Here is an 11,981-nt window from a genome sequence, read left to right on the forward strand (position 1 = left end):
CCCCCCCCCCCCCGTGTGGCCTGGGCAGCCCTCGCCACGGTCGCCTGCATTACCTGTCCTCCCGCGGCGCCGCCTCCGGCTTCTCCTCAGACCTGGGCAGGACGAACTCGGGCGGCAGCCTGGCGCTGGGGACAGAGACGGCGCGGGTGACCAGCAGGCCCGCTGCAGCCTCGAGGCGCCTCACTGCCCCGGGACGGCCCCGAGGACGCAGAGATCATGGGGGGTGAGGACGGCGGAGATGGCTGTGGGGGGAGGGGCATGAGCGGCGGGGGGACAGGACAGGGGAGGGGGAACGACCCCGAACATTCATCTCAGCTGTCACCCCAGAGGCGTCCAGCCCCTGCTCTGTGGACCTTGTCACCTGTGCCCTGATTCCGGCGAGAAGGTGCTGTTGGGAGGCCAGAGAGAGACAGGGAGAGACAGAGAGAGATAGGGAGAGACAGGGAGACAGAGAGAGACAGGGCGACAGACAGGGAGAGGCAGAGAGACTTGCCCCTCGGTGGAGGAAGGACACGTGCGGCCCATCCACGCGCTGGAGCGTTCCTCGGCCTCAGGAAGGAGCGACACCCCCACCACCTGCTGCCAGACCCAGGGGGCCATTTGCACGGACGGCACATCCTGCCCGCTCTCGGCCTCCCGCCGTGTGGCCCGTGGTTACTAAGTGACACGGTGCGGAGCCACCACGCCTGCTCACTCCGTGGCTCGTCCCTGCCCTCCAGGGACCCGTGCTCCTCACTTGGCGATGCGCCCCTCTCTCTGCCATCTGAGAAGCCCCTGGCCCGGGACCCTCATCACCTGCTTCCCCGAGGCTGCCACTGGCCTGGCAACCTTTCGGCCTACAGAAGGCCCCGGCCCTCTCCCCGGCTTGCTGTGTGGCCCTGGCCAGGTGCCTTGCCGTCTCTGAGCCTCGGATTTCTGGGCTGTAAGATGCTGTCAGGAATCGTGGCCCCGCCCAGCTCTGGGGGGCAGGGTGGAATCTGAACCCATCCAGGGGGTGGCATAAGGGGGGACGGGACAGTCCCGAGGCCCTGTGGCCGCCATCCGTGGTGACGCCACCGGTGAAAACTGAGCCGGCTGGTGAGCGAAGGGGCATTTGTGGGGCCGAGAATGGAGCCTGTGCCCCGTCCCTCAGGGGACGACTTATTTTGTCATGAGTCCAGGGGCCCCCATTTCTGACCAGCGGGTCCCCTTGTCCTGATTCCTCACAGTAGCCCCCACGGCGGCCGTGAACTCTTTACTGGCCTCGTGTCCGTGTGTGGGAGGGGAGGGGAGAGGAGGGGAGGGGAGNCAGGTGTCACTGGTCCCTGCAGAGCTGAAGCCACCAGCTGCCCCCAAATGTGGGCCCAGCCCAGCCGCGGCCCCGATGCGGCCACTCCACACACCTCTCTCTCCTGGCCTTGAGCCTCTCCTCCTCGTACCTGGAAGACAAGGGACAACCCCTCAGAGCCCTCCTCCCCCACAGGTGCGCTGCCCGGGGGACCCCGTCCCTTCTGGACACGGAGAAACAGCCCCCTCATCATGTATGAATACATGCAGGGCGTTAGCGCAGGAAGATAGCGGAACTGAGGGTGCGGGGGAGTATCTGTTTTGCTGGCGTGTATCTGTTTTGCAGACACTGTTTCCAGTGTCTGGTGTAGATGCGACTCAGCAGATTGGTTTTCTGCTGAACAGGGTCATCAGAAAGCAACACCCTTGCTGATGCGGGTTTGTCTACACGGCCTTCCGTCAGGGCAGTTTGTCTATGAAAGGCCAGGTCGTACATATTTTCGACTTTGGAGGCAAGTTTCAGCCACAGCTGCTCAATTCCGATGTAGCCCCCAAAGCAGCCGTGGATGGGTGTGGCCGTGTGCCAATAAAACTTTATTTATAAAAGAAGCCGTGGGCCACTCTCACTGGCCCCCGCCCTGCACCAGAGGCCCGGGGACCATGTGTTCTCTGACCTCCCGTGTGCTTGGTTCACCGTGTTTCCCTCTGGTCGGCGGCTCCCACTCGCGCCTGGTGTCTGCTTCCCGGGCCACCGAGAGGGGAGGCGCGTTGGGGGCGGGGCGGGGCCACTCACTGTCGCACGCACTCGGGGATCTGCACGTGCTCCATGGGGATGAGCTGCTCCAGGTCCTCCAGGCTGTGCACGTACTGGATCTTGTTGATGAATTTGACGCTGGCGGGAGAAGGGGGGGACACGTGTGAAGTCCAGGCCCAGAGGGAGCGAGGCTGACAGGCTCTCTGCCCCCCATTCTTCCAGCCCATACCGGGACCCGGCGGTCGGGCACCACGGGGTGCTGTCACCAGCACGTGGCTTCGAACTCACGGTTACTATTATTTTTAAAAATCTAACTTAAACCTAATTTTGGTGAAGTACAAAATAAGCCTTCTTCCAGGCGCCTGGGGGGCTCAGTCGGTCAAGCTCAGGTCATGATCTCACGGTTGGTGAGACTGAGCCCCTTGTCAGTCTCTGCGCCCACAGCACGGAGCCTGCTTCAGATTCTCTGTCTCCCTCTGTCTCTGCCCCTTCCCTGCTTGCTCTCTCTCTCTTTCTCTCTCAAAAATAAACATTAAAAAATAGCTTTTATTGGGGCGCTTGGGTGGCTCAGTCGGTTAAGTGTCCGATGTTGGCTCAGATCCCAATCTCACAGTTCGTGGGTTCAAGCCCCGCATCGGGCTCTGTGCTCACAGCTCAGAGCCTGGAGCTGCTTCCGATTCTGTATCTCCCTCTCTCTCTGCCCTCCCCTGCTCGTGCTCTCTTTCTCTGCCTCTTCAAAAATAAATACACATCAAAAAAAATGTTAATGCTTTTTTTAATGTCAAAATCATTTTTCTAAATGACAAACTGAAGGCCAAGAGAATGTAGCACAACAGTAAATAATAAAATAATTGAGTGATGGTAAAAAAAAAAAAAGGAAGCTCAAGGCAGGCGTCTACACAAGTGTGCTGAGTCGTTTCGGACCTGTGGTGAGAGAGGAGATAAACCTTCGGCTTGGGCTTCCCGGCGCCCGATGCAGAGGGAGACGCAGGATGAATTACACGCTCCCAGTGGCCATGAGGCAAAATAAAGCAGGTGCCGCAGAGGCCGATGGTACCTGATTAGGCGCGACCTACGTTCCCCACAGAGTCACAGAGTGGCCACGTGTGGCAGAGTGAGCCAATCCAACTGCGCTCGTGCAGTTCAAATCACAGTTTTAAATAAAAAAAAACCCCGTTACCCAGTTGTTCTTGGAGCAGAAGACCTCCCTCCCAATGGCGTGAGGGGCCCACGGGCAAGGTGTGAGGCTCAGACAGGCAGGCAGATCCGAATACATCGGCTCCAACCAAGCTGGGGAGATGTGATCCGTTGGAAAAGATTCTGTGGTGCACCTGCTGGTGGGGGCGCTGGGCCGTAAACAGCGGCGAGCCCCGCCCCCACCCTGGCTCCGGGACACCTGGGTCTCAGAGGGAACAAGGCTCTGTCTGCCTGTGGGGCCAGGTTCCTGTCTCCTGGGTGGGGGGGGGGCAGCTCTTGGAGAGGGAGTTCCCCACCCAGGTGAGGGGCTTGCCCAGTGTCAGATCATCAGGGGACAAATTGGAGTTGTCTTTGGGTCACAGTCAGAGACCCTCAGGGCCGCGGGTCGCTCAGAATCTGCCTCTACTTTCCCAGCTTTTTTTTTTAAATTCACTTTCCTTGGCTTATTTATTTCTCTCTCTATTTTTTATTAAAATTTTTTTTAATGTTTATTTTTGAGTGTGAGAGAGCGCAAAAGAGAGAGCATGCAAGCAGGGAGGGGCAAAGAGAGAGAGAGGGACAGAGGATCAGAAGTGGGCTCTGAGCTGTCAGCACACAGCCTGATGCGGGGCTCGAACTCACAAACCGTGAGATCATGATCTGAGCTGAAGCTGGATGCTTAACCGACTGGGCCCCCCAGGTGCCCTGCATCCGACTCTTGGTCTCGGCTCAGGTCATGATCTCACGGTTCGTGGGTTCGAGCCCCACATCAGGCACTGCACACGCAGTGCAGAGCCTGCTTGGGTTTCTCTCTCTCCCTCTCTCTCTGCCCCTCCCCTGCTCACCCTGTCTCTCTCTCTTTCTCTCAAAATAAATAAATAAATATGAAAAATATATATGCTTATTAAAAAGACATGATTCACAGTGTGGATCTTGGGCACATCTCAGTGGCGTGACCCCTAGGGCGGCTGAAGTCAGAGACCAAGGTCAGCGGCGTGGCCACCCCCTCCCCACGCGAGTCAACCTCAGCAAAACCCTCGAGTGAGCTTCTGCAGATGGTCACACATCTTCACAGGGACGATGAAGGGTTTTTGCCACCACCCCTGGGGAGGGCATGACTGGGGGACTTGGGCCTCCACATGCACCCTCGGCCTTTGCCAGTTTTGGGCCGTGTCCCTCCTCGGCTGGGGACCCAGACGGCTTTTCTGAGCTCTGGGGGTCCTTCCTGGTCCCCGGGACCACCCCCAAACACACGTTGTTCGTGACATTATTGCCGGAAGTGGGTCAGACCCTCCTCGTGTGCCAGTGGTCCTCACACAGGCTCTCGATCAGATGGAGGCGGCCTCACTTCTGGGGCAGGGGGGCCACCTGGCTGTGTGACCCTGGCTGAGTGTCTTGACCCTTCCGAGCCCCAGAGCCCTCATCCGTGAGATGGGTGTGATAGCATCAGCCTCTCAGGTTGTGGCTGTAACATTAAGAGGTACCCAGCTTAGGGGCGCCTGGGGGGCTCAGTCGGTTAAGCGTCCGACCTCGGCTAAGGTCATGATCTCACGGTCCGTGGGTTCGAGCCCTGTGTGGGTTCTGTGCTGACAGCTGGGAGCCTGGACTGCTTCGGATCCTGTGCCTCCCTCTCTCTCTGCCCCTCCCCTGCTCAGGCTCTGTCCCTCTCTGTCTCAAAAATAAATAAATACTAAAAAAAAAAATATTAAAAAAGAAAAGAGGTACCCAGCCTTTACCACGTGAGAGCTGGTCTGCTATTATTTTTCCTGTGTTCGTCCCTTAATACTGACAACACATATGATGGAAACAGCTTGAAGCAACGACACGTATCCAACACAGAGGAGCCGGAAGATATGGGCTCCGGGAAGCGCCTCGCAGGCAGGCGGGGGCGCAGCCTCACCTGATGAAAGGCCGGGAGATGGCCAGCACGGTGCGGATGAACCAGGAGGGGTGCACGATGATGAGGGACTTGAGGTTTTTCCGCAACCTGTGGGGAGCGGAGGAAGGCAGCCTGGGGAGGGAGGTGTTCCGGGGGGCGGCCCAGGCCCCAGGGCTGTCTGTCAGGCTGAGTCCCCTTTGCGGAGTTCGTGGGGGCCACGCCGCCCCCCCTCCCTGACAGATGTCCTGGGGTGCCCTGGTTCTGACCACCTGCTGTGGTTGTGTGGAACCACGCCCCCCACCTGGCCCCCAAATCCTAACCCCTGTGAGCCTCGGAACGGGGCGTCATTTGGAAAACAGTCTTTGCCGGCAGAGTTCTGGCCTCCAGAGCTGGGGGTGTCTGTTTAACCGTCCAGTCCGTGGTCATTTGTCTGATGGCTCCGCCGCCTTCCCCGGGACTCCGGGGTCCCTTGATCCGTGTGGCTCTCACAACTCCCTTCCAGCCCACGCACTCACCTCCTGTCGATCATCTGATAGCACTTCTTCAGCCAGCCGATGCCAGGCATTCTCCGCCGGGGGGTGGCTCCGTTCAGGTAGACGATCATGTAATCCTCTGCCACCAGCAGCTCCAGACTGCTGATGACGTACCTGGTCACATGTGGGGAGGACGGTGGGGGGGGGGGGCAGGAGGGCCAGAGTCAGGAAGCCCCCAGAGCACCTGTGGGCACCTCCCCCGCCTGCCCTGGGGACGGCCACAGCTGTTTGGGGTGGGGGCAGATGCAGACCCCAGCCCACCCCAAGCAGCGCCCGTGGGCATAATGATAGCGGGAGTTACCACTTCACTGAGCATTTATTAGGCACCAAGTGTTTTATGCGCATGACATCATCTAGTGTCTCTTGATCGTTGAGCCCCAGATACAGCCAAGGAAGAGGCACCTGCAGTGAACAGTCCACTGCACCAGATATTATGGGCCTGGGGTCCCGTTCCAACCCCATCCTCTCCTTGAGCAATTTTAGAAAAGTTTTCTTTCTATTTATTATCATTTTTAATTTCTATTTATTTTGAGAGAGAGTGGGGGAGGGGCAGACAAAGAAGGGGACAGAGGATGCACCGTCAGCACAGAGCCTGACGTGGGGCTTGAACTCACGAGCCTCGAGATCACGACCCGGAGCTGAAGTCAGAGGTTTAACCAGCGGAGCCACCCCAGCAAAACTCTGTCCTCTGTCTCAGCCTCTACTTCCCCACCCGTACGCGGGGGCTGGGGAGGCGGGGCTCCCTGGTTTCTGGGGCCGCTTCCTGCTCCGACCTCCGGCAAGTGCCCCCCTCCTCTGAACCACTGGCCCCACTGAGTCAGAGGAGGTCCCCGCAGTGACTGGGATAGAAGTGAGGCACGACTCGCTGAGCTCTTTCGTCACCTGCCAGGCCTCAGTCCGTCATTACAAAGCCACACCCATGAGTCCCGGGGAATGACCTGACCCAAGTGTGCAGGAGCGGAGACAGGGTCTGCCCGGGGTGTGGACTGCGCTTTCACACGTGCCGTGTGGCCTTGTGGCCGCCACAGAGTACATGCCCAGTAACTGGGAGTGAGGAGGGGGCTCCTCGGAGCCTGTGCGGCCCGCAGGCCGGGTTCCCCGGGGCCGCCGTGGGCGCGGGGCGCAGGGGCGGCCACTTACAGGAAGAGGTTCTCCATGATGTAGTGGTAGTCGGGGGAGCTGCTGTCCGGGAGGAAGCAGGCCGCAAACACGATGATGGCGTTGAGGCCCTCGCCGTAGTACCCTGGGAGAGGCGGCTGGTGAGTGGCTGGTGCTCTGAGCTGCCCCCGGCTCCGCCCTGGGCGCCCCCCCACCCCCGCCGCCCCAGCCAGCCTGGCCCAGAGTCTTGGGAGCTCTTGGGGACCCGGCAGCCCCCTGATCTGCCTTTGACGGGGACGCCGGGCTTCCAATCCTGTGGCTCAGATGAAGAGACCGAGGCTCAGAGACCGCCTCCGAGGACCCCAGCCGGGCGGGCTGCAGGGTCGCGGGCTCACCTCCGTGGGTCACCACCCTCATGTAGGGTCGGATCATGTGCAGGTCGATGCGGTGCTCCTGCTCCCCGATGATCACCGTCCGCCACAGACGCCCGTTGGTGGCCCCGCCCTCCTCGGCCGCACCGTCCCCGAACAGATCTGCGCTGTCCCCGGGCATGTTCTTGGCGGCGGCCACGGGCGTGTCGTCTGGGAGCCAGTGCGGGGGAGGGGCGTCTGAGAGCAGGTGTCCTGCCCCAGCCTCCCGCCCAGGCCCCCCTCCCTCTGCTGCCTGCGGGCGCGAGACCGCCTCCTGCCCCCACGACCTTGCCCCGCGCCCTGCTCGTCCACGCGCCCTCCTGCTCTCCCTTCACCACCCGGCTCAAGCGCCACCTCCTCCAGAAAGCCCCCCGGGGCACCTCCTTTGCGGGCCTGCTCTGTCGGTTTGGGGCTCAGAGTCTGTGAACGTGTCTGTCTGCTACGTCAAACCGTAAGGGCACTCAAGGCCATGGGCACTCTCGTTCTGTGCCCTCCTGGGAGCCTGGCACAGGGATGCAGTCTGGTGCCACCTCCCCATCCATGCTCGCCCAGCCCCTAGCGTGGACCCAGCTCCCCACGGCCCGTCCTCCGCCTCCCACGATTCATCCAGTCCTGACCCCTCCCTCTGGCCTGTCCCCCACCCCCGCCGCGTCGGGGGGCGCCTGGGTGGCTCAGTCGGTTGAGCGTCCGACTTCGGCTCAGGTCATGATCTCATGGTTCATGGGTTCGAGCCCCACGTCAGGCTCTGTGCTGACAGCTCAGAGCCTGGAACCTGCTTCCGATTCTGTATCTCCCTCTCTCGCTGACCCTCCCCTGCCCACGCTGTCCTCTCTCTCTCTTTTTCAGAAATAAATAAAACATTAAAATAAATAAATAAATAAAAACCCACGTGGGACCGTGCCATGCCCCATCTGAAACCCCTCTGGGGCGACAGGAATAAAAACAATGAGGAGCGAATCCCACAGGTCACCGCACGCGGTCGGGTGGCTGTGATGAAACAGCAACATTCAAACCACCAGAAACACACAAACGCAGAACCGACTCAGGAAGAAACAGAAAGTCCGGACAGACCCGTAACCGCAGGGAGATGGGAAGAGCGGTGGAGCCTGCCGGGTACACAGACGGCCAGGGCCCCGCGGCTTCGTGGCTGAACTCCAGCAAATCTGAAGAGGTGACCCCCGTCCTTCGCCCTCTCGGCCCCGCACACTTTCGGGGCGCCCCGGCTGGGCATCCCAGCCACCCCACGCAGTGCCGGGGCACCCCCAGCGTGACGTCCCCCGACGTCCCTGTGTCCCCCGGGCAGGCCCACCCCTCGGGTGAGCCACTCTGCCTGTGCCGATGCCCCACCTTGTCCCCTCCCAGGGCTGTTCCGAGAGCCCCCTCCCAGCTGAGCCCGTGGGGACGGGCGGGCAGGCGCGGGGAGCAGCCCTGACCTCACCTTCCCACTCCAGCTCATTGCCGTTCCCCAGAAACTCCAGCGAGTCGGTCTCGTCCGGGGTCTCGATGTCGTCCACGTTGATGTCCAGGTCATCAGGCGTGTCCAGGAAGTCGTCAGACAGCAGGGAGCCCTCGCTCTGATCCAGCGAAATGTTGATCTCGGGGGCGACCAGCGTCTTCCGCTTACCGTGAGCTCCGTTGAAGTTCAATGTGTTGGGAGGGGCTATTTGGAAAACAGGAAAACAAAACAACCGTGGCTTCTTTCTTCCTCCCCCTCCCCGGTTCCGGGCCTGGCGAGAGGTCAGCCCCGCATGGCGAGTGCTTGCAAGTCAGAGGACATCCCTTCCGGGCAGGTTTACTCCGTGACCTTCCCGCCTGGACGTCGAGGGCGGGCACTTGGACCTCACTGCTCCCTGGCCCTGTGGCCCAGCAGAGCCTCCTTACGTCTCTGAGCCTGACTCCGTCTCACCATCTGGGACTCACACGTGTGAGGTCAGGGCCACACGGATGATGGCCTGCGGACCAGACCCCGGGCAGCCTGCCTGGCTGCAGACAGGGTGCTCTGGACCGGCCGTCACCTGTGACCAGTCACCTCTGGCTGCGGCTGGCAGAGCGCCCACGTTCTACTTTTCACCCTTCGGTGATGTTCACCTCCTTAACCGCTGGTTTACTGATCACATCACATGGGCCAGGCCCTTTGGAAGCACCCCCGCCCCCCCCGGCCCTGCCAAACATCTTCCTGTTTCGACTTTGCAATCTCCATACAAGGCAAGGTCTGCTATTATCTATCCCCTTTACCAGGTGGGCAAACTGAGGCACAGAGAATGGAGGTCCTTCCGGATCTCTCTGGAGCTGGTCAGAGTGGCTTTGCCTCATGGTTTGAACTGCTTCCTCCTGGATCCCCTTAGCTTGAACTCTGGTCTCCTTGTAAAAGCTGGCTTCCCCCACCCCCACCCCCGGGCCATCTCCAGTTAAAGCTGACCTGACAGCTGGCTGAGCACGGAAGTGACGGAGGTTACCTTCAGAGGGGAAAGCCCCCAGGTGCCCCCGAGTCAGCTCAGGGAGACGGGCTCTCTTTTCGAGGTCTTGGGAACTCTCCCCCCAAATCATCGGTGGACAGTGAGGACAGAACTGACTTTTTTTTTCTTTGAATTTCTCCAGCCCTAAGTCACCGGTCAAGGTGACAGCCTCCTGAGACACTGGGATGTAAATGTGTGCTCTGGCAGAAAATGGCAAAAATGAAACAATCACGGGGCGCCTGGGGGCTCAGTCAGTTCAGCGTCTGACTCTTGCTTTTGGCAGGTCATGATCTCATGGTTTGGGAGTTGGAGCCCCGTGTCAGGCTCTGCGGTGACGGCGTGGAGCCTGCTTGGGGTTCTCTCTCTCCCCCTCTCTCAGCCCCTCCCCTGCTTGCACTCTCTCTCTCTCTCAAAAATAAGCTTAAAAACAATCCAATAGATTTTGCACTAAAAAAAATCTGATGGAATTTGTCCTGCCAAATTTCAGACTTGCTGGGACTGATGATCCCTTTCTTCCGTCCCATTTCTCCTTTTTGGAATGAGGAATCTATCCTATGCTTGTCATATTTTGGAAGCAGATAACCTGCCAGGTTTTACGGGTTTTACGTGTTCCCAGCTGAACAGCTGAAGAGGAATTTTGCTGAGTCTTTTTACTCTTATGGTCCTCACCTGATTAGATACGACCCACCCGTGTTAGGAATGCAATCTGCTTTACTCAGAATCTACTCATTAAATGTTAATCTCATCGAAAAAGTGATTCTCAACAGAAACTCCTAGAAGAATGCTTGACCACGTCTCTGGGTGCTGTGGCCCAGCCAAGGGGACACATAAAATTAACCAGCAAGTTTCTCCATCTCCTTAACTAAATCTCACTTGCAAAGTCCCTTTTGCCACGTGAGAGGAGATTCGCAGATTCCAGATTAGGATCTGGATATGTTTGGGGGGCTGTTATTCAACCAGCCACACCGAGGAAGGGGGGCCCTGTTATTACACACCTCTTGTTTTACTGAACCAGGAAAAGAGGTCCAGTACAGTCAAGGGACTCCCCCAAGATCACCCTCTGTGGATGCCAACAGGCAGAGCCCGTGTGCTCAGGTCAGAAGCAGGCCTGGTACTCTCGGGGGCCCAATCACTCCGAGTGGCCCCAGAAAGCTGGGACGAGCCGGTCCCCTTATCTGGCTCACAGGCCAACCTCGTTCTTACTGCTGTGTAACATCAGGGACGTGGCTGTCCCTCTCTGGTCAGTCTTTCCTCGGAAAGGGTAGGCACTGTGATGAGCTGCAGGGGGGAGATGCAGGCAGAGTGGGGGCCCCCCCCGCAAGACCTTGTGATGCCACCGAGGAGAACACACGTTCAGGGCAGCTCCTCTGGCTGTCCTGGACCCCCGTCCCCGAATTCTGGGGCTTTGGATCCTTAGAGCCGTGAGCCCTCCTGAGTGCTTGGGCCAGCAGAGCCCTCCCAGGGCTGACTTTGCACCTGGCAGACCCTGGGCACTTTACAGGCCCCTTCATTTAATCCTTGCAACCTCCCTTCTGTGGGAAGCTCACTACCTGTATTTAATAGATAAGGACTTGAAGGCACAGAGGGGCTGAGGAACCAGCTCAAAGACACAGAGCAACACCACATGCCAACTTCACGCCGGGCCCGCGCGCCTCTCACCGACCATGCTTGCTTTCCCTGCAGGCCTCGGAGCAGGACCCCCTTCCCTGATGTGCGGCCCAGGAGGCGTGGCCTCTGGCATTTCTACAGTGACAGCCTCAGGCAGAGCCAGGCCTGGACACAGCGTGCCCGTTTTCACACACGGGGAAACTTACAGGACGTGTCTTCCGTGGGACTGCCAAGCGGGTCCATCCCCGTCTCTTCCGGGAGTGGCCTGCGGACCCAGCAGAGAGCAGGTATCAGCCACCAGAGTGCGTGTGCAAACAGACAACAGCAGCAAGACTTGGTGAGTCTGGGGGGGGGGGGGGGGTCCCCTGGGACAGAGGACAACCAACGTCGGCACAGAAAATGCTAGCACGTTGGTGCCGGAAGGCTCCCTCTGGATCACCTCATGGCTAGTAAGCCTTTCTTTCTTTTCTTTTCTTTTCTTTTCTTTTCTTTTCTTTTCTTTCTTTCTTTCTTTCTTTCTTTCTTTCTTTCTCTCTCTCTCTTTCCTTTCCTTTCCTTTCCTTCTTTCTTTTTTTAATGTTTATTTATTTATTTTTATCTATATATATTTTCTTATTTATTTCTAGGAGAGAGAGAGAGAGAGAGACAGCATGAACAGGGGAGGGTCAGAGAGAGAGGGAGACACAGACTGTGAAACAGGCTCCAGGCTCTGAGCTGGCCGTCAGCACGTGACGTGACCTAAGCGAAAGTCGGACGCTTAACCGACTAAGCCACCCAGGCGCCCCTTAAATGTTTATTTTT

The 11,981-nt window shown here is 58.8% G+C and overlaps 1 protein-coding gene across 4 annotated transcripts in view; it reads right to left on the reverse strand.

Moving 5' to 3' along the window:
• Positions 1–11,981, reverse strand: part of ATCAY (ATCAY kinesin light chain interacting caytaxin) — a 40,238-nt gene that overhangs the window by 5,395 nt on the left and 22,862 nt on the right. For 2 of the 4 annotated variants that reach the window (XM_077746931.1, XM_077747087.1), the window contains exons 1-9: positions 11,387–11,468; positions 8,555–8,776; positions 7,102–7,287; positions 6,749–6,851; positions 5,591–5,722; positions 5,097–5,183; positions 2,060–2,158; positions 1,383–1,418; positions 54–125 (exon numbers count right to left, since the gene is read on the reverse strand). In XM_077746931.1, coding sequence (XP_077603057.1) covers positions 54–125; positions 1,383–1,418; positions 2,060–2,158; positions 5,097–5,183; positions 5,591–5,722; positions 6,749–6,851; positions 7,102–7,287; positions 8,555–8,776; positions 11,387–11,423 — 974 coding nt within the window. In that variant the 5' untranslated portion in view covers positions 11,424–11,468. Of the gene's footprint in view, positions 1–53; positions 126–1,382; positions 1,419–2,059; positions 2,159–5,096; positions 5,184–5,590; positions 5,723–6,748; positions 6,852–7,101; positions 7,288–8,554; positions 8,777–11,386; positions 11,470–11,981 lie in introns of those variants that run through there. The other 2 variants (XM_077747002.1, XM_077747158.1) reach the window with 2 other exon arrangements.

The sequence above is a fragment of the Crocuta crocuta genome, unplaced genomic scaffold (genome assembly GCF_008692635.1).
Source record: "Crocuta crocuta isolate KB4526 unplaced genomic scaffold, BGI_CrCroc_1.0 scaffold110, whole genome shotgun sequence".
NCBI lineage: Eukaryota > Metazoa > Chordata > Mammalia > Carnivora > Hyaenidae > Crocuta > Crocuta crocuta.